At 38.2% G+C, this 19,454-nt stretch overlaps 3 protein-coding genes and 1 pseudogene across 3 annotated transcripts; 3 read left to right on the plus strand and 1 right to left on the minus strand.

The window, feature by feature from the left end:
- Positions 1 to 107: 107 nt before the first annotated feature.
- On the plus strand, positions 108 to 740 carry LOC149942894 (polyadenylate-binding protein 1-like). Its single transcript, XM_090179531.1, has 2 exons — positions 108 to 434; positions 498 to 740. The coding sequence occupies exons 1-2, from the start codon at positions 108 to 110 to the stop codon at positions 738 to 740; spliced, it is 570 nt and encodes a 189-aa protein (XP_090035657.1).
- Positions 636 to 1,804, plus strand: LOC149942895 (polyadenylate-binding protein pseudogene; annotated as a pseudogene).
- Positions 1,599 to 4,139, plus strand: LOC149942896 (polyadenylate-binding protein 1-A-like). The gene is made up of 7 exons (XM_090180183.1): positions 1,599 to 1,688; positions 1,825 to 1,986; positions 2,053 to 2,406; positions 2,470 to 2,697; positions 2,772 to 3,132; positions 3,191 to 3,477; positions 3,531 to 4,139. The coding sequence occupies exons 2-7, from the start codon at positions 1,855 to 1,857 to the stop codon at positions 3,810 to 3,812; spliced, it is 1,644 nt and encodes a 547-aa protein (XP_090036309.1). The 5' UTR covers positions 1,599 to 1,688; positions 1,825 to 1,854; the 3' UTR covers positions 3,813 to 4,139.
- A 7,508-nt stretch (positions 4,140 to 11,647) lies between these two features.
- Positions 11,648 to 13,545, minus strand: LOC149942897 (tRNA (guanine(6)-N(2))-methyltransferase THUMP3-like). Its single transcript, XM_090178071.1, has 7 exons — positions 13,360 to 13,545; positions 12,776 to 13,287; positions 12,572 to 12,641; positions 12,400 to 12,506; positions 12,256 to 12,340; positions 12,058 to 12,195; positions 11,648 to 11,995 (listed from the first exon to the last, which is right to left on the minus strand). The coding sequence occupies exons 1-7, from the start codon at positions 13,516 to 13,518 to the stop codon at positions 11,876 to 11,878; spliced, it is 1,191 nt and encodes a 396-aa protein (XP_090034197.1). The 5' UTR covers positions 13,519 to 13,545; the 3' UTR covers positions 11,648 to 11,875.
- Between the last annotated feature and the right edge of the window lie 5,909 nt (positions 13,546 to 19,454).

Genomic DNA, 19,454 nt, shown 5'->3' on the forward strand with positions numbered 1-19,454 from the left:
CTTGCAAAGTAGATGTGAGTCGGAAACAAAATAGTCTATGTAGCGATTTGCTTTCTTAAATTATCATTGATTTCTCTAAGGTGGGAAATGATGAAGAAGGTACATTAATGGGCTATGGTTTCGTCGACTTCGAAACCAAGGAGGCTGCCACAAATGCTATTGTTAAAGTCAATGGAATGTTGTTGAATGGCAAGAAAGTTTTCGTAGAAAAATTTGTTCCCAGGAACGAATCGAAGAAGCAAATGGGGAAAAAAGCTCGCAGCTTTATTGACGTTGATATTAAAAACTTTGGCGACGATGTTGATGATGAAAAATTAAGAGAGATGTTTGAAAAATATGGAAAAATCGTAAGCACTAAAGCCATGATAGATGAAACTGCAAAATTGAAGAGATTTGGACTTGTTAGCTTCGAAGAGCCTGAAGCTGCTTTTAAAGTAAGGAATTTAACACCTTGGCATTTGCGTGATATTTTTTTTTAACCTTTTTCTAAAATTTAGGCAGTGGAAGATATGAATGGGAAAAATTTTAATGGAAATATCCTGTATGTTGGACTAGCCAAAAATAAGCATCAAGTCGAACTGGAACGAAGATTTGAGCAGTTACAATTACAAAGTTTGAGCCGTTATAAAGGAGTCAATTTATACATCAAAAACTTAGATGTTGCCATTGATGATAAACGCCTCCACAAAGAATTTACACAGTTTGGAACCATAACCAGTGCAAAGGTAGTACGTTTATGATGAAATGTTTTGAGTACTTTATTCGAAATATTATTTATATTTACAGTTTCCTTTTGTAGGTTATGACTGACAGCTCGGGCCGTTCACAGGGATTTGGTTTTGTGTGCTTCAGCTCTCCCGAAGAAGCTACTAAAGCAGTAAATGAAATGAATGGCCGCATCGTGGTTTCCAAGAAACTTTACGTCGCTCTGGCTCAACGCAAGGAAGATCGCAAGGCTCATTTGGTATCTCAATACATGCAGAGGATGACTGGAATGAGGATGCAACAAATGGGTCAAATGTTCCCCCCAAACAACGCCTCTTATTTATTTCCAACTATGACTCCGACTCAAAGAGGCTATTTCCCGGGCCAAATTCCTCAAATGAGAGCCGCTCCTCGCTGGCCTGTAGAGCAGCCTCCCTTACGACCTGGTCAACAGGGTACTGCGGGAGGTTAATATTAGTCCTAAAAACTATATTTACTTATCTGGTTTTGAAGGATTTCCACAAATGCCGTCCAGCTCTTTCGCTCAACCTGAGCCTCACCAACGAGTTGCCCCAACTCAGGACCAGGGTGTCAGGAAAGCATTGACTGCTCGCCCAATTACCGGAGATCAACCCACATCTGGACCAGGTGCCGGAAGAATGCAAGCCATGAACCCCTGTGGGGTGTCAAACCATCGACCCAGTTCCATGCAAGGAGTAGGTCAACAGCGTACCACCGCTTACAAATACACTTCCAACATCAGAAACCCTCCTCAAGTTCAAGTTCCACCAGTCCCACAGGTAGAAATAGTTTTTACGATCGAACAACTTGCTGAAATTTATTTTTATCGTAGGCTGTACACATTCAAGGTCAAAAACCTTTGACTGCTTCCATGTTAGCGGAGGCTGACCCCCAAGAACAGACGCAAATGTTGAGTGAACGTCTCTCCCTCTTGACCCATCGTTGGTACCCTGAATTAGCTGGTAAAATAACTCAAATGTTTTTGGAAATTGATCATTCCGAGCTGGTTCACATGTTGGAGCCAATGATCAACTTCTGGGGTTCCGATTTCAAAAATTTGATACTGGCTGTAGATTAATTTACCATTTACCACAAAAGGTGATGATGTTGATGATGAAAAATTGAAAGATGACTGACCCTTCATTGCGTAAATCTGGTGTTGGAACTGTGTTCATTAAAAATCTGGATAAGAGCATTGACAGCAAAGCAATCTACGACACATTCTCCGCCTTTGGGAACATCGTCTCTTGCAAAGTAGATGTGAGTCGGAAACAAAATAGTCTATGTAGCGATTTGCTTTCTTAAATTATCATTGATTTCTCTAAGGTGGGAAATGATGAAGAAGGTACATTAATGGGCTATGGTTTCGTCGACTTCGAAACCAAGGAGGCTGCCACAAATGCTATTGTTAAAGTCAATGGAATGTTGTTGAATGGCAAGAAAGTTTTCGTAGAAAAATTTGTTCCCAGGAACGAATCGAAGAAGCAAATGGGGAAAAAAGCTCGCAGCTTTATTGACGTTGATATTAAAAACTTTGGCGACGATGTTGATGATGAAAAATTAAGAGAGATGTTTGAAAAATATGGAAAAATCGTAAGCACTAAAGCCATGATAGATGAAACTGCAAAATTGAAGAGATTTGGACTTGTTAGCTTCGAAGAGCCTGAAGCTGCTTTTAAAGTAAGGAATTTAACACCTTGGCATTTGCGTGATATTTTTTTTTAACCTTTTTCTAAAATTTAGGCAGTGGAAGATATGAATGGGAAAAATTTTAATGGAAATATCCTGTATGTTGGACTAGCCAAAAATAAGCATCAAGTCGAACTGGAACGAAGATTTGAGCAGTTACAATTACAAAGTTTGAGCCGTTATAAAGGAGTCAATTTATACATCAAAAACTTAGATGTTGCCATTGATGATAAACGCCTCCACAAAGAATTTACACAGTTTGGAACCATAACCAGTGCAAAGGTAGTACGTTTATGATGAAATGTTTTGAGTACTTTATTCGAAATATTATTTATATTTACAGTTTCCTTTTGTAGGTTATGACTGACAGCTCGGGCCGTTCACAGGGATTTGGTTTTGTGTGCTTCAGCTCTCCCGAAGAAGCTACTAAAGCAGTAAATGAAATGAATGGCCGCATCGTGGTTTCCAAGAAACTTTACGTCGCTCTGGCTCAACGCAAGGAAGATCGCAAGGCTCATTTGGTATCTCAATACATGCAGAGGATGACTGGAATGAGGATGCAACAAATGGGTCAAATGTTCCCCCCAAACAACGCCTCTTATTTATTTCCAACTATGACTCCGACTCAAAGAGGCTATTTCCCGGGCCAAATTCCTCAAATGAGAGCCGCTCCTCGCTGGCCTGTAGAGCAGCCTCCCTTACGACCTGGTCAACAGGGTACTGCGGGAGGTTAATATTAGTCCTAAAAACTATATTTACTTATCTGGTTTTGAAGGATTTCCACAAATGCCGTCCAGCTCTTTCGCTCAACCTGAGCCTCACCAACGAGTTGCCCCAACTCAGGACCAGGGTGTCAGGAAAGCATTGACTGCTCGCCCAATTACCGGAGATCAACCCACATCTGGACCAGGTGCCGGAAGAATGCAAGCCATGAACCCCTGTGGGGTGTCAAACCATCGACCCAGTTCCATGCAAGGAGTAGGTCAACAGCGTACCACCGCTTACAAATACACTTCCAACATCAGAAACCCTCCTCAAGTTCAAGTTCCACCAGTCCCACAGGTAGAAATAGTTTTTACGATCGAACAACTTGCTGAAATTTATTTTTATCGTAGGCTGTACACATTCAAGGTCAAAAACCTTTGACTGCTTCCATGTTAGCGGAGGCTGACCCCCAAGAACAGACGCAAATGTTGAGTGAACGTCTCTCCCTCTTGACCCATCGTTGGTACCCTGAATTAGCTGGTAAAATAACTCAAATGTTTTTGGAAATTGATCATTCCGAGCTGGTTCACATGTTGGAGCACCATGAAGCTTTGAAAGCCAAGGTCGAGGAAACTGTTGCTGCCCTTCAAGCCCATGAAGCCACTAACGCTAATACTGGCAAAAATGAGTAAAAAAATGCTGCTTCCTTTAGATTTCTAAATTAAAGAAGAACACATTAATGATCTTTTCAATTATCTATCTTCAAAACTGAAAAAAAATTACTAGTTTTATTCCCCGCTGTAGGCAACTTTATATTTTTAGAGAGTGACTATGTCAGAATTATAATGTTTAGTATTTTACTCTAGGTCTTAAAATATAAAAGTTTTTACCAGAACTAACTACCCTTCCCCTGTTTAGTAAGGATTTATATTTTTTATCAAGATATACAATAACAAAAAATACACAAAAAAATAGAAAAATCATAAAAATGCAAAGGTTCTACTTTTCTGTTTCTTTTTTTAATGTAATATTATCTTGAGTTTATATAATCGCCGAAATAAAGTTGGTAAAAACCGATTTTTCGTTGAATTTATCTATACTATTCTAACCAAGTCATATGTCAATTTTACAAATAAATACCCCTTTATAAATTTCAAATATTAGAGGTTGGGAACAAAACATTTTTTTGCTACTGCATGAACATTTTTACCTCTAGGAGGGGTTATACAATCACCGTGTCTGTCTGTCTGTGTGTCTGTGTGTCTGCCCTGCGAACGCGTTCGCATTTTCCGTGCAAAGGTTAATCAATGTACGCGAAATCTCTGCGTTCGCAGTTTTTCGTAGTGTTGGCAAAACCACCGTGTGACGGTGAGCGTTAACGGATTATTTTGGTTTGGATGGTGTTTTTTCGTTAACGCTCACCGTCGTGACGGTTTTAATTCAGTTTGATTGGGCATTTAGTTATTGAAATGTTGAATTCGTGTTATGACGGTTGTGGGTGTTGAGTTCGTGTTATGACGGTTGTGGGTGTGCAGTTTGTTATGTTTGTGTTATGATGGTTGTGGATGTTGAGTTCGTGTTATGACGGTTGTGGATGTAGAGTCTGTTGTGTTTGTATGGGCGTTTTGTCTCCAACTTCTTCTTAATGACTATGGGACGGACCGAGTGCTGAGTGTTATGCAACCTCTCAACGTCCAATGGCAGGGTTTCCACCAATTGTACACGGTATTCGTCTTAGTATCAATTTGCGATTTATTGGCGCCGGCCGGGAATCGAACCCGTGTCTGCCTCGTGCAAGAGATTTACTCTAACCACTCAGCCACCAACGTTAGTTTGCGGTGTTTTTCTAAAAAACAGCTTTGGCGAATGTTAGGTACTATAATTTATTCTACATCATTTTAAATATTAATAAATTATATTAATCTTATATTTAATGAAATATTTCTAAATTATATTAATCTTATATTTAATGAAATATTTCTAAATTATATTAATCTTATATTTAATGAAATATTTATAAATTATATTTATCTTGTATTTAATGAAATATTTATAAATTATATTAATCTTATATTTAATTAAATATTTATAAATTTTATTAATCTTATATTTAATTAAATATTTATAAATTTTATTAATCTTATATTTAATTAAATATTTTAGTATTTTAATGTAAAATTTAATCGTGATCAGGAATTGAACTCGGGTCGCATTGTAACAATGCGGATAGTTCATCGCCGAGCCATTGACTTCCTTAGGGAAAATATTAAAACCATTATAATAAGGCGGGTTTTTTTACTAAACGGATTAATACAATATCTGTATATATTGTTTATTGAACTTTGTTTGTTTATTCTTTGGTACGGTTTTTTGTTTTATTAAATTCTTAACAAAATTTCGTTAAAACACAAAAAGTAGTTCATTGTTACCTTTTAATAACGCTTAGAAAAAGGATAATTATTCAAAACTCCCGCGGAAATTAAATCAAAGTAATAATATAGCGCCACCGTGTGGAGAACTATCAATCAAACCGGGTAAAAAATATAATCTCTTCAATTTTCGAACTTTAGTCAAATCTCGACGGGTAAAAAACAAACACAAAATAAAAGTATATAAGGCCGTTGCCGTCAATATAGAAGATCTATTCTTTCTTAGTTCTTGGCTGTCAGACGAACTAATACAGGACGGGGTCCTGGTGTCGGTCAAACGTTATGACGAACTTTGCGGTTGTAATTAGTATGTTCGGTCTTCGGTCAAGAAAAGAGTTCAATTGTGTTTCGCGTTTGGAACGTGAGTGAATAGACTTAAGTGTATGAACAGTGCGTGTTTAAGACTGAAAGTGTTAAAGTAATTGTGAACTAACTCAAGTCAGATGTAAGATAAAATTGATTGTTATTATTTTTTGAATTGGAATAACCTAATTATACCCTTGAAATTATCAACTCAACCTGTGAGGCTTATTAAGTAGATTGGAAGTAATTAGTAGCGAACATATGTCAGCTGTTAATAAAGACAGAGTTTAAAATTACTCAGTATAATTTATGATAATTACTTTTAGTAAGTGCGTTTTGGTTTATGTTTCAATCTCGATGAACTAAGACAAATCTAATCTAGTCTTAGACACTTGAGTACCAGTTCTGTATAATTACGTAGAAGGGATATATATTGTTGGATTATTGATGAAAGTTAAATCTAGAACGTTCCAGAGACTGTTCTGAATAAAAATAAACATTTATAATTTTACATAAGTCAGGTTGCAATTTTATTTTCTAATCACTCGCCCACGACATTACAGTTCTGGCAATCCCGAACCAAATAAATTTTCGATATAACGGCGACGGGAAATTAATCTCGTAAATTTATCGCGCGGCCCTAGGGAATATTCTTTTAACAAAATTTCGATAATCTATCGTTTAATTAAAATCGGCCCGAGTCCGTTAAAATTATAAACCAAATAATATTAAATAAGCGAACGGTCGTTATAATACCCTCTGTAGATATTTCTTTCATTAAAATTTGCTTCGTATTATATTCAACTGATAAACTTGTACCGTAAAAAGGGTGTAATTCAATTGTGCATTGTTATAGTACATCTAACTCACTGCTGTAACTACTTAACTTATGATATTCTGAATAAATTAAAATTGGTCGTTTCGTCGCAATTATTTTAATTATAATTAAAATTTTATACCGGGCGGGATAGAACTGGGATAGCATTTTTAACAAATAACTCTAAATTGCGGACATATATCTTTAAGGGTTATCTCGAGAAATTAATACCACTAGGGACAATTCTTCCGAGGAGAGGTATATTTTGGCTTGCCAACTTGTTTCCTACCGTTTTCGTTGCATTTCTTTCAATGTGCGTCATAAGTCATAAGGGGCAAGTTATTTGTAACATTAAACTGCTAATTAGCTTTTTAGGTTTACATAGAGCCATGTAGCGGCCAAAGCGAGAAGCTCATAAACTACTGGATTTTCGTCTGCTAAGCAGACTATTTTCCTTGATAAAAGACCAAAGCGTCTACTTAGCAGACGAAAATCCAGTAGTTTTTAAGCTTCTCGCTTTGGCCGCTACGTGGCTCTATGTAAACCTAAAAGGCTAATTGTTGATTTTATAAAATGTCTTTACGCTTGCCCAGCTTGTTGAAATGTTGCCCTGGAACAAGGTTTGTAGAGAAAAATACACTGTCAGTCAACCTCATTCCAACAAATCGAGTCTCCATGGCTTATGCGATGCGTCGGAGAAAACGTATGCGGCGGCGGTCTATTTAAAGACTATCACTGGTCACTGTTCAACTGATCGTCGCAAAAACCCGATTCGCTCCGCTCAAGCAGATCACGTTACCCAAACTAGAACTCTGTTCCACCGTTCTCCATATCAGAAGTCCATTGCTGGAGTGATAGCCAGATCATACTGCCCTGGTTGGCATCACCACCACAACGATGGAAGACGCTCGTCGGGAATAAAGTCAATATGTGACATCCAGTGGTGTAGTCCTAAAACAAAAAGAACCGGGGCGCTACCTGGGTACGGCCAACTTCGATTTCGCGCCTAATCGAAGTTGGCTGTACCGGCCGCTATAAATGTACGTCCAACTTCAATATTTAGCGTGATCGAAGCTGGCCGTACCTAGGTAACTATTTGAAATTGTTATGGTATTTTCCTGGGGGCAAAATTTAAACTAAATTCACACGCCCCTTTATTCGAAAAAAATTATTTAGGAAATAGAAGCGAGGCACGCCCTGGCAAGTTGAAAAAAAAGAGGCTGGGCGCGCCCTGGCAAAATGGAAAAACCAAGGCGGGGCGGCGCCCTGCCTTTGAAAAAAATCACCGGGGTGACGCCCTGGCCCGACTACACCACTGGTGACATCACGCTCCGGGCACATATAACCCAGCAGACTGCGCTTCCCGTAGCATCAACACAACAGAATTTCTAATCCGTCCACTGCGGTGGAATGGTCCAAGCTGGCTACCGACAATATCTATCTACACCAATGATTGAGATTGCGAAGGGTGTAATTGGTACAGTGGCATGATTTGTTACCACCGTCTCCAACCTCGTAAGTTGTCCCTTGATCGTTCGTTTCTTAACGAGATAGGTGTAAATGATTTCAGTTGGTGATACTGCTGGCCCTCCAGGGGTCGGAGTGTGCAATAACTGGTGGCTTTACCGGGGAGTCAGGGTTCGGCTCTTGAAACCCATAAGGGCGGTGGCGCACTGGTAGATGTTAGCTCCGTTCAAATGGTCCTATCTCCACCTCCGACTTCGGTCAGGTGTGGGCTGGTAATTAAGTTTCGGCTTAGGCTAACGGAGAGTGTCCATGCAAACTGGCTGCCTCGGAGGATTGAATTGCCTGCTGTGGGGCGGTGGGTCTCCGTATGAGGCGCAGTGGTCCCGTCTCCCGGCCTTTTGGAGTCCACCGGGATATCCGGTGCCAGCTGTGCTGGGTTATGCGGACCGCTGTGTGCCCATTGTTCCCCTTTAGGCGCTCTTTCTGAAGGGTTTGACTCTCCACCTACGTAGGTGGGGTGTCGGCTGGCGTTGCAAGAGGATCCGCTCTTATTCCCACTGCTGTGTGCGAAGTGAGGGGTTGGTCGTCCCATTGTTGCTCTTTCTGCTGTGTTGAGTGGCTTGCGTCAAAGGTGAGACCATCAGTAGTAGGGTACTACTACCCATGCTGGATTTGTCACCTGTCCAGGCTTGTCGTTTAAATCTTACCGGTACACCGGGCTATAAATTCTGACACATGGTGATACTGCTTCCCACGATGAACGGACACTATAAACACTTGTTGAGGTTAACGGTAATAGTGAGTGTAGGGAGCTGTTGGCTCGCGTGGTATGAAGGGCTTGCAACCACCCTCCTACGCATTGTAACCCGTTCACCCGAATTAATGACTTCAAAAGTCACTTGATGACTTAGGCCTAAGGTGGTGCCTTGGGTATTAGCCGCTGCCTAGCTGATTATTATTATACCGGTGACAGCAAGAAATCTGACTAATTATCCGCTGTGATCCGAATCCGATTCGATGGACCAAATTATGTTCGTGACACAATACCAAAAATAATTGACGACGGTTTCAAAATACTGAACTTATTTAATTTTAAAAGACTATTTACAAGGTTGAAGATCATGTCGACCTGCCTACTAATAACAATCGTATAGGGTTTGTATACAGTTCTAAAGAACATTTTATTGAATGTTTAGACAAAAAATAAATGATATCGAGAGAGTTTTTCATTTCTTATTCATAGATGTATCGTTCATTTTTGTCGCCTAAGTGGTCGCTGAGAATTCAAGGGCCCAAACGGGTATCGAGTCTGAGATAGTTTTTAATACCCCATTCATGTGCGTATCGTTTAATTTGTTTCGCGGGGACTTTTGGGTAAAATTTTTATTCGGAAGCGAAAAATCACCTTGAATAACAACAAAGGTTCGGCACTAGTAGAGTTATATAGAGCTAGGAACTAATACCGATTGAACGCCGTATCAATTTAATCGTTTACGCGCGCCACCGAAGAGAATTGACAGTTACGCGGGGACTTTTACGTCAGTTTTATAACTTTTATTCGGGGAGTGAAAAACCTTTTTGATGAGAAGTAACTTCAGCAATTGGGGGATTTAAACCCCCCATTGATTAATAACAACGTCGCTGCTTTGGTTAGATAGAGGGAACTAACAAGGAGACATCCCGAAGTGTAACCCACCGATTTTGTTCAAACTCGGCGGATTGGTAGACCAAGTTTGCCCATGGGTAGACCTTCATGTAACTTGAAAAATCCTAAAGGGAATTTATTCAATGGGCAAACGTTTTGCCATAGCAACGAAAAATGTTTTTGACAACAACAAATGGAAATTTTCCCATTGAAAATAACATGGGATTCTGACCGATTCCTAGGACCCCCCTGTGAAAAATTTGAACAAATTTCAATATTTCGAAAATGTCAAAAATAGAAAAAATTGATAAAAATTGACAAAAAAAACATCAAAATTGATCAACTGTTGATCAATTTGAGATCAAAATCCCATGTTATTTTCAATGGGAAAATTTAATATTTTGTGTTGTCAAAATCATTTTTCGTTGCCATGGCAAAACGGTTGCCCATTGAATAAATTCCCTTTAGGATTTTTCATGATACACGAAGGTCTACCAATCCCCCGAGTTTGAACAAAATCGGTGGGTTACACTTCGGGATGTCTCCTTGTAAAACCAATCGAACGACGTATTAATTATATTTTTTTATAGAGTGCCGTTGATTAATTAGAAATCGACTTTTCACGGAGTCTCTTTCGGAGCTAGCGCCGCGGTGTATTCACCACCACCGATAACGTAAAGAATGAAAATAACAGCCTCAATCCCTCTATAACTAGAGGGGTGAGGCGTGATTAAGAGGCCCCCATAAAAAACTCCTTTGTAATTTTTGTTGTTCTTTAACTAGCCAAATTGTATATCATTATTTAAAAATTTTATTATTATTAAATCAATAAAATTTATTATTATTATTAAATTAATAAAAATTTTATTATTATTAAATTAATAAAAATGTTATCATTATTAAATTAATAAAAATGTTATTATTATTAAATTAATAAAAATGTTATCATTATTAAATTCATAAAAATGTTATTATTATTAAATTAATAAAAGTTTTATTATTATTAAATTAATAAATTTTTTAATATTAAGTATATTATTTACAAATAAATATTACCAACTTTACTTTTAATCGAAGAATTCCACCCTACGATTACCTCTTTACCCAAATTCATCAACTACTTATTTAGGCTTGTCTCCCCCATTGTTAAGGGGGAAGACTACAGTGGCCATTGTCTAGTTTCACGCTATTTCAAGCTGAACTGTTTTATTGTTGTGTTTTAACCAAGAATGTATTTATTTATACTCAGGGAGAATGAATATGTCGAGACTATCGACGGACACGTTGAGGCCCTAACCCCGTCACGCTAAGGGGGGGGGGGGGAAAGGAGGCGGTCTTCGCAGCGTTAATCGCGTCGAAAAACGTAATTTTTAAGAACCAATGAGATTGCAGTATTATTTGATTTTATTAAAGCAGAGGAGCATACCGGGGGACCCAACGGGTGGAATTGGAGAAACGCCAAAAATAATCTCGACATATTCATTCTCCCTGAGAATAAATAAATACATTCTTGTTTTAACTTATTAAATTAATATTGATGTGTAAAACAGCCTCTTGTTTAGTGCTTAAAATAATTTTGACAATTTTAAATTCCAAAGTAATCTAATTATTACGTTTTAATTCGGACCCCCGGAGCTAAACAAAAACACAAATATGCGCGCTCTCTCTAATTTAACTGCAAGATGAATCTAACGTAATCACGTGACCTCTCGTATTTTATATAAAGAGCTATTCCCCTGTCTTTTTAATCCCATTTTTAAATTATCTGACGTGTGGCAGCCCTGTACTTAGTATATGCAGGGCAGTGCCAAATACGGGGGCAGCGGGTGCGACTGGCCCATGCTTCTATTTCACAGCCGCTACTTTTCCCCTGGGCAGACTTTGCACAGAGGTGTAATTCACTCAATATACTTATTGCCAACCTGACTAAACATTCTACACCCTTGTGTTTTGTTTTATATCTCTCGTCTTTTTTTCGGACGCAGCCTATTTAACAAGGTATGAGCTTATAATATAATTTTGGCACCCGCTAATGTAAAAACATTGGCACGCCCCTCAGTATAAAAGTAAAAAATATTACAGTTCACAAAGACTTTATTTTGAATCATAACTTAGAGTACTTCTTTGCAACAGATATACAGTTGGCGACAAACCTCCCAAGTTTATAACAAACCTTTGAGTTAGCCTCCATAGATGTTTATACGATTGCATCGCCTGTAAAATTATCACCTTTAATAAGTTTCAGAAGTGAGAGAAATGAGATAGATGGAAATTACAAAATTGAAAGACGTCAAATCTTTAGTTAGGAAAAGCGCACGCCCTTGTCCAACAACACTGACTCTCGCTGCTTCTTTCAAAATTTTTGGATATAAGGTGGTATTTTGGTTCTTTGAACCACTCCTCTTACCAAACGGCTGAAAGAGTAATACTATTATCGAATTGTCATTTAAAAGGACCCAAATATTGGTTCTTACTAGATCAGTTACAATAACGTCAACCACACTATTTTTTAGTGGTAGTCCAGTTGCATCCCACTTTATAAGTTCTAATGGTCCTTTCCTGAAACAAGATTGTTTAAGTCTGGAATAAAAAAACAAATATTATGAAATACACCATACTTCTGATCAGAGATTTTAATGTGTGTTATGTTGTCTGTGGATCTCTCAATGGCCTTGGGATGATTGTCTCCGCAAATATGGTAAGAATCAATCCAATTCAAAGCTCCCTAAAAGCAAAATTCTTCGACTCTGTTTATTGTGTTACAGCCGGGACTGGTAGACTAAAGTCTACCTCAATTGGTATAGAAGCTCCGCCGCACATGATATCACAAACTACATCACCATCTTCGATAGAGCACAACCTAAATAAAATATATATAGACCTTTTGAAAAATTTGTTAATACTACATTGCAAAAAAAAAATAAAAAATTAATAGCACCAGCTAAATATGCTTAAATGCAAACTGCTACCATCAATATTTTTATAAAAAATTACCTCAATAAATTGTAACAAATTGTATTTCGTAACGATGTAGGTCCCAAATTCACGCAATTTCTTCTATGTAAGCTTTTAGGAGTTAGTGGTATCTTAATTGCTAGGGTATCATCTTTGATTTCAATTGAGATGATCAAATTAGGATTTGTCAGGTTTACTGACCAATGAAAATTGTTGCAAATGACTGACCCAAACGTTGAAGCAGCGTCTTTGGAACTGAATTTATGGTTGCTACCCTTTCGAGTACAGTCAACTTTAAATGAAAATTTCTGTTCATTTTCAGCTTTGACCATACGAGGATTTTCACTGCAGACCATGACTTTAGTTAGATCAACAGCGGGAAGTGTCTGATTTGAGATGCTACCCCAGATATTTAGATATTTGGACCAATCAATTTCATTGAATTTTTCCTTGAAAAACAATAGCAGATCATCTTCCAAAGACGGATAAATTACATTTGATTCAGGGTAAAGTACCAAGAATATCCTATCAGCGCCTTTCAAGTTTAAAACCTTTAGAGCATAAATTCAAGTTGAATATTCAGACAAAGTGTGGTTGTAATTTAATTCACCACTGCAACTTACACTCTCCAAGTCATCTTTACCAACTTCAAAAATTAGACGGCCTCTCACAATTTTACTTATAATTCCTAATTTTTCCATACATTCCTCTTGCAAAACTTTCTCAAATCCCGAAGCTACAGTTAAATTAATTTTAAATCTATTAGAAATATTGCCGTCCATTTTTCTACAGTTTAAAAAAAATATGGACTGGAGTTCATCGTCTGCTCAAACACGGCCAACTTTGATCACGCGCTGTTCGCGCTACAGCGGCCAACACGTTCGTCGAAATTCCGCGAGCAATGATTTTCCCCCTATAAACTGTACTATAACGTGTAGGAGTTCAGCGCCACGCTTGGTTTTTATATTGGCTTCAATGCAAAAACTATTCTAAAAATAATAATCCGCTAGGGGCGCTCACGTCATACTGTTCATACACATCTTTTGCTCATAGGTTAACACAGAAACGTCAAAGAATTAGATGGCCGTTGTAGCGCGAGAGATCAAAGTTGGCCGTGGCTCAAGGATCCTATATGCAGAGAGTGTAAAGATTATGAGAGGCGTCTCTCTTTCAAAAAAGCGTACTAACTTTTTTTTTCCCAAAAATGTCCACTACTACCGTAAGAGCGATGGCGCCACCAGTGGCGCCGTTCTCACAGCGCGTGCGTTTCGATGTTAGGTTTAAAAGAGACGCAAAAACTTTCCAGATTTTTAATGCTAGTTTTACAAGGTTTTTAAATAATTTAGTATGTCTGGGGTATATTGTTCCGTTTTAAATTGTAAAATATCGAAAACAAGAAATTCTTGTTTATCTTTTTTTAAGTTTCCAAAGGAAAAAGCCTGGTAAATTCGCATTTTCATTAGATAGGCTTATTGGCATATTAACTTAATATAAATTTTAGTTCTATTTTGTGGCTGAAAATTGTAAATAATGATGGGCTTACAAATAAAACTACGGAATATTTACACGTTAACCATAGAATTTGCGCGAATCATTTCATTGATGCCAGTTTCATGAATATTAGAACTAAAAATAGGCTCACACCATCCGCTGTGCCAACAATTTTCAGTCTTAATGACTCTACACCATTGGAAATTTTAGAAAATGGTAATTTCAATTCAAGCCTTGCTACTCCTCTGGGAAGATCTAAATGATAATTTTGGTTTTAAGTTTTTATTAACGGACAGGATTAGCCAAGATTTTGTAGATAATTTTCTTGGATCTATAAGACAGAAAGGAGGCAACCGTGATCATCCCAATAGACAACAATTTCGAGCTGCATACAGGGCTGCCTCTGTAATAATCTCTTGAAACCACCGGATTCTAATTGCATTGATGATTTGGATGAGTTCATTTTAAACATTGACACTTTTAAAACTGCAACTCCAGGACCGGATGAAGATTTCTCCAATTTTGAAAATCTTGTAGTCTCGCAAAGCCAGGGGCAATGTTCCGATGAAGACTTAGAATTTTGTAAATCTATTGAAAGTCCAAACCTGCTAAAACAAAATGTTCTTAGTTACATTTCAGAATATCTAATTCACCGCTGCTACTCAAACCTTCAATGCTCTTCTTGCATAAGTCAACTCAAAAAATACAATCCAATTGTTGACCCAACAAATCTGCTCTTTTACTTTTAAGCTTTCAAACCAGCAAAGAATTCTTCTATCAGCTGTTCAGCAGCCTCATCGTACCAACTAATAGTTTCTTAAAATTTGTAACGGAGACAAATGAAGTATTTGACACCAGTTTTAAGCTTTTATCGCACATGACAAATATTAAAGGACGTTTGGAGAGATTCATCATTCAAAGAATTGACAAGAAATATTTTAAAGCTAATGAAGATTCTCCATGTGCAACTGCTTACCAAAACATGATATCTTTTTTCATAGAATTCTGCATACATAGTTCCCTTAAAAAACAAGATCTCAACCATGAATACATGAAAACCCAGAAAAGATAAGTTAGGAAACTGTTAAAAATACAATATTAATCACATTTTACCAACTTCAATGTTTCCTCGTATTTTTTAACTTAAGTTATACCGCTCTGTTCTCGTTAAGCCTCGGCAATTTCATAAAATTTCCAATGAATTTCCTTGGTTAATCAAACAAATTAATTCTTTTAGTATCAAAATATTATAAATAGTCCGCTTTCTTGTACTTACGTTTCTTTATTTTTCATGGAATTGAATTTTATTAATTTTAAATTAGCATAATTCAACTATGTTTAACAGCCATGACTGATGAAAAATACTTTCCGGATGTTTACAAAATTTAAAAAATTTCCAGTAGCGACATCGTGTGTCGGATAGTATCGTAACCTCTCCTATGGGCGCGTGCTCTCAAAATCTTGTACGAAATTTTAACGTTACGGGAATAGGAAGAGACGCCTCTCATAATCTTTACACTCTCTGCTATATGTTAGAAGGATGTGAGGCGAGGGACGAAAAATGGCAGCGCCGTCGGTGGGTCATGCGCGATAGAGAATCCGTCTTTAGATTCCGTCAAGGACCAAACATGGAGGAAGCACCGGCAAAATTTGTTCTTGAGGGAATAGAAACAAGACGTCCCACAATTAATATCGACGGCGCTGCCGGCGTTTTGAAAACACGGGCTGGTTGGAGGGCTACCTATCCTTCTAACATATAGTCTGCTCAAACTATTGTCGACTAAAAGCTTGGTTTAAAGGTCCAGTAACCTTGTCGCCTGAAAGGGGAGGTACCTTGCGACAAATCCGGTAGTTCTGATTTTTTGCTGACTTGTTTTTGATGTTGGCCCAGGAAAAATCCAGGTTTGAGACCTCGAGCGCCGAACGCAACCTTGTCAGAAATCAGAAAAACCGCGAAATTTTCGACTTTACTTCAGTTTTTGGCGATTTTAACCCTAAAGGACTAGTTTTTCGATAATACCTACGAAGTACGACCTTAAATTAGACCGAATTTGCTACAATTTGAGACTCCGAGTGTGCTATAGTGTTGCTCGTGTGACGTAACGAATGCGACCCACATGTAGCACATTTATAACCTAACCTATCCGGACGTTGAAAAGGAAGCTGCTATTTTTCTCGACACCAACTCTACACCTGACGAGATAGCAGCAGCAGGAGAGTGAGTCGCAATTGCTCTATACGGAGGCAACCCCAACCCAAACAATCTTGACGAGCTGCGGTACCAACTATTCGCGAGGGCTGCGACGAAAATCAGCTTCAATCTGGCCGGGCTACCTCCTACACGAGACGCTGTTCGATTTCACTCCTTTTGCGGACATACCATCAGGTACAAATTGTCCTTGCATTCACTTCATGAATACACATTCTCATTCATCATTTTCTATTCAACTACTCATGTAGAATCATCTTACAGGTACAGGCGTGGTTGGGAGTCACACTGAACCCTCTCTCCTGGGGTGGATATCCACGTCACAAGGGCTTAGCCCCAAAATGATGGCCAGAGACGCAGCCCCACAACACCTCTTGTGGATGATTTCTTGCTGCTGCAAGAGGGGTTGTGGGAACGCGTGCAGCTGCAGGAAGGCATTGATGAAAATCATTCTACAGGCACTGCTGCATCGGGGCTTCCTGTGACAACGTACCGGATGTTGCAGTATAGACTTCGATTCCCCAGAAGGCGACGATCTGCCCGATGTCGACATGGAGGATGTCTTGGGGCACAAGACATCGACGATACATCACCATCCCCTGATAGGGATATGCCATCCCGATACGACGATCCAGATACGGACGAACCTCAACCGGGCCCTTCCGAGAGGGCTAAATTAATTTATTAATCACCATTTTTTATATAATAATAAGCTACCCACCTTAGGCCCAAGTCAACAAGCGACTTTTAATGCCTTAAACAGGTGGCTGGGTTTACAATGCGTAGGAGGGTGGTGACAAGCTCTTCATGCCACGCGAGCCAACAGCTCCCTACAATAACTATTACCGTTAACCTCAACAAGTTTTAACCTCTCCGAGGGAACTATGTCACCTAGGAGGGGTTTTACAGTCTGTAGGTCTGAGGGTCTGTCTGTATGCGAACGCGTTCGCATATTCGGGGCAAAGTGTAATCATGGAATAATTAACACAGGGACAACCCGTTCCTATGTTATTCCTATAGGGAACCCCGAAAGACCTTTGTTAAATTGTCTTCCTCTTTTTATCCCGCCCACCGACAGAATTTTACTCGCGTCAAAACGTCCCAAAAAGGAAACGGCCACCGCCATCTAGAAGTTTTCAATATCACTTCTGAATTTGGTAAAAAATAGCAGATGGTTTTATCTCAGTTCTTACAACAGTCTTTTTTTTGCCGCGACAATACGTTTTATGATGTTTTTTTAGCATTAGATTATATTTTTATTGGGAAAAATAAAAAAAACTCTGTGTATGTAAATCGTGTAAAAGTGATTCAAGATACAGCAGTAAACCGCATATGAGTGGAGTTTTTATTTATACCATTCCCTAAACCCTAAATCATCATCATAATCCTCAAAATAAAATCAATATTACAATAGAGAAATTCTGAAATTGAAAGCGATAAAAACGCTGTTTATTAAGCCTTGGTAATTACCAGAAACTAAATCAACCTCCAATTCTTTTTCCCTTTTTTTAAGTGGAGAAATGAACATCGTTTCATAAGTTAATGATGAAAAATTCATTTTCTATTTACTTTAAATTAAGAAGGACAATTCTAGCTAATTTAAATCCGAAAAACGAAACTGTACGGGCCACAACATGGTATGTATTCCATGGCCACATGGGCTAGCTTTATGTTCATTACCCCCTTTTTTCATACCCGTTTGACCCTAGTTTTCCGTTAGTTCTTAACTATACCACCAGAGCGCACATTTAACAATCACCCTAAGCAAATATTCGGGAACGGAGTGTCCCTATGTTAATTAGTCTATGGTGTAATCATTGCTTACGCAGTTTCTTGGAATTAGAGAAAATGTTTTTCCAAAAGAGCCCTCTTTTTGTTATTGGGTGTAGTATAATATTCTTTTGCGAATTGCGATTGTACGTGAGGAATTTTTGACTTAAGGGACGGACCGAGTGCTGAGGTAAATGTCTCAACGTCCAGATGGCAGGGTTTCCACCAAATGTTCACGGTATACGTCCTTTAATAAATTTGCGCTAGTACCACAGAACCACCTATACATGTTACGCTTCACTGAAAATTAGAAACTCAGCTTAAGCGGAAGAGTATATTAATAGTTCTTAAAGTCATACATTTTTTACGAATGAAATTATAAAGGTAAAATCTTGTAGCGTAGTCAGCAGAGATAAGGGGGTTAAAGGGTAGGACCCGTGGGTGGTCCACTTACGAGGAAAGGATGATAAAATTGGCGAATAAGTAGATAAGTCCATTATGAAAAGGGATAATAAAGCTAAACCCTAAACAAATTTGAAGAAATTTAAAAACTTACTATTAGCTCGTACCGATAGGTCTTCGAGCAAACAAAAAACGCGAAACTCGGACCAAATAGATCTTCGAGTGAAAAATTAAATTAAGTAAAATAAAATAAAATAGCCAGAAAATCCAACGAAAGACCGGTTTCGTCCTATTTGGGACTCGTCAGTACCGTGCGGGAAATCTGGCTCGCGACTATAACGCCAAATAGAGAAACTGAGCCTAAATATTAAAAATTTAAAAACGAGTTGCATAGCAACGGAAAGCCGAATAGGGGGAGAGTGGTGGTGATTAGTATATACGCAATGTTAAGATAAAAAGAACCACCTATGGACTGCATTGGAAAGGATGATAAAATTGGCGAATAAGTAGATAAGTCCATTATGAAAAGGGATAATAAAGCTAAACCCTAAACAAATTTGAATAAATTGGAATTTCTGGCTATTTTATTTAATTTAATTTTTCACTCGAAGATCTATTTGGTCCGAGTTTCGCGTTTTTTGTTTGCTCGAAGACCTATCGGTACGAGCTATTAGTAAGTTTTTAAATTTCTTCAAATTTGTTTAGGGTTTAGCTTTATTATCCCTTTTCATAATGGACTTATCTACTTATTCGCCAATTTTATCATCCTTTCCAATGCAGTTCATAGGTGGTTCTTTTTAACCCCACTTACGAGGAGACGACCCGAGGTGGTTCTCACCGATTTTG

Source organism: Leiobunum rupestre, chromosome 6 (genome assembly GCF_980474605.1).
Source record: "Leiobunum rupestre chromosome 6, qqLeiRupe1.1.hap1, whole genome shotgun sequence".
NCBI classification, from domain to species: Eukaryota; Metazoa; Arthropoda; class Arachnida; order Opiliones; family Sclerosomatidae; genus Leiobunum; species Leiobunum rupestre.

Excerpts from the sequence above, each read along its gene's own strand:
- LOC149942897 (XM_090178071.1), bottom strand. The coding sequence starts at position 13,518 with ATGGACGGCAATATTTCTAATAGATTTAAAATTAATTTAACTGTAGCT. Across the intron at positions 12,341-12,399 it reads ATTAAAATCTCTGATCAGAA|GAAAGGACCATTAGAACTTA; the intron begins GTATGGTGTATT and ends ATCTTGTTTCAG. Across the intron at positions 11,996-12,057 it reads ATTTGACGTCTTTCAATTTT|GCGATGCAATCGTATAAACA; the intron begins GTAATTTCCATC and ends ATAATTTTACAG.
- LOC149942896 (XM_090180183.1), top strand. The coding sequence starts at position 1,855 with ATGACTGACCCTTCATTGCGTAAATCTGGTGTTGGAACTGTGTTCATT. Across the intron at positions 2,407-2,469 it reads AGCCTGAAGCTGCTTTTAAA|GCAGTGGAAGATATGAATGG; the intron begins GTAAGGAATTTA and ends TCTAAAATTTAG. Across the intron at positions 3,478-3,530 it reads AAGTTCCACCAGTCCCACAG|GCTGTACACATTCAAGGTCA; the intron begins GTAGAAATAGTT and ends TTTTTATCGTAG.
- LOC149942894 (XM_090179531.1), top strand. The coding sequence starts at position 108 with ATGGGCTATGGTTTCGTCGACTTCGAAACCAAGGAGGCTGCCACAAAT. Across the intron at positions 435-497 it reads AGCCTGAAGCTGCTTTTAAA|GCAGTGGAAGATATGAATGG; the intron begins GTAAGGAATTTA and ends TCTAAAATTTAG.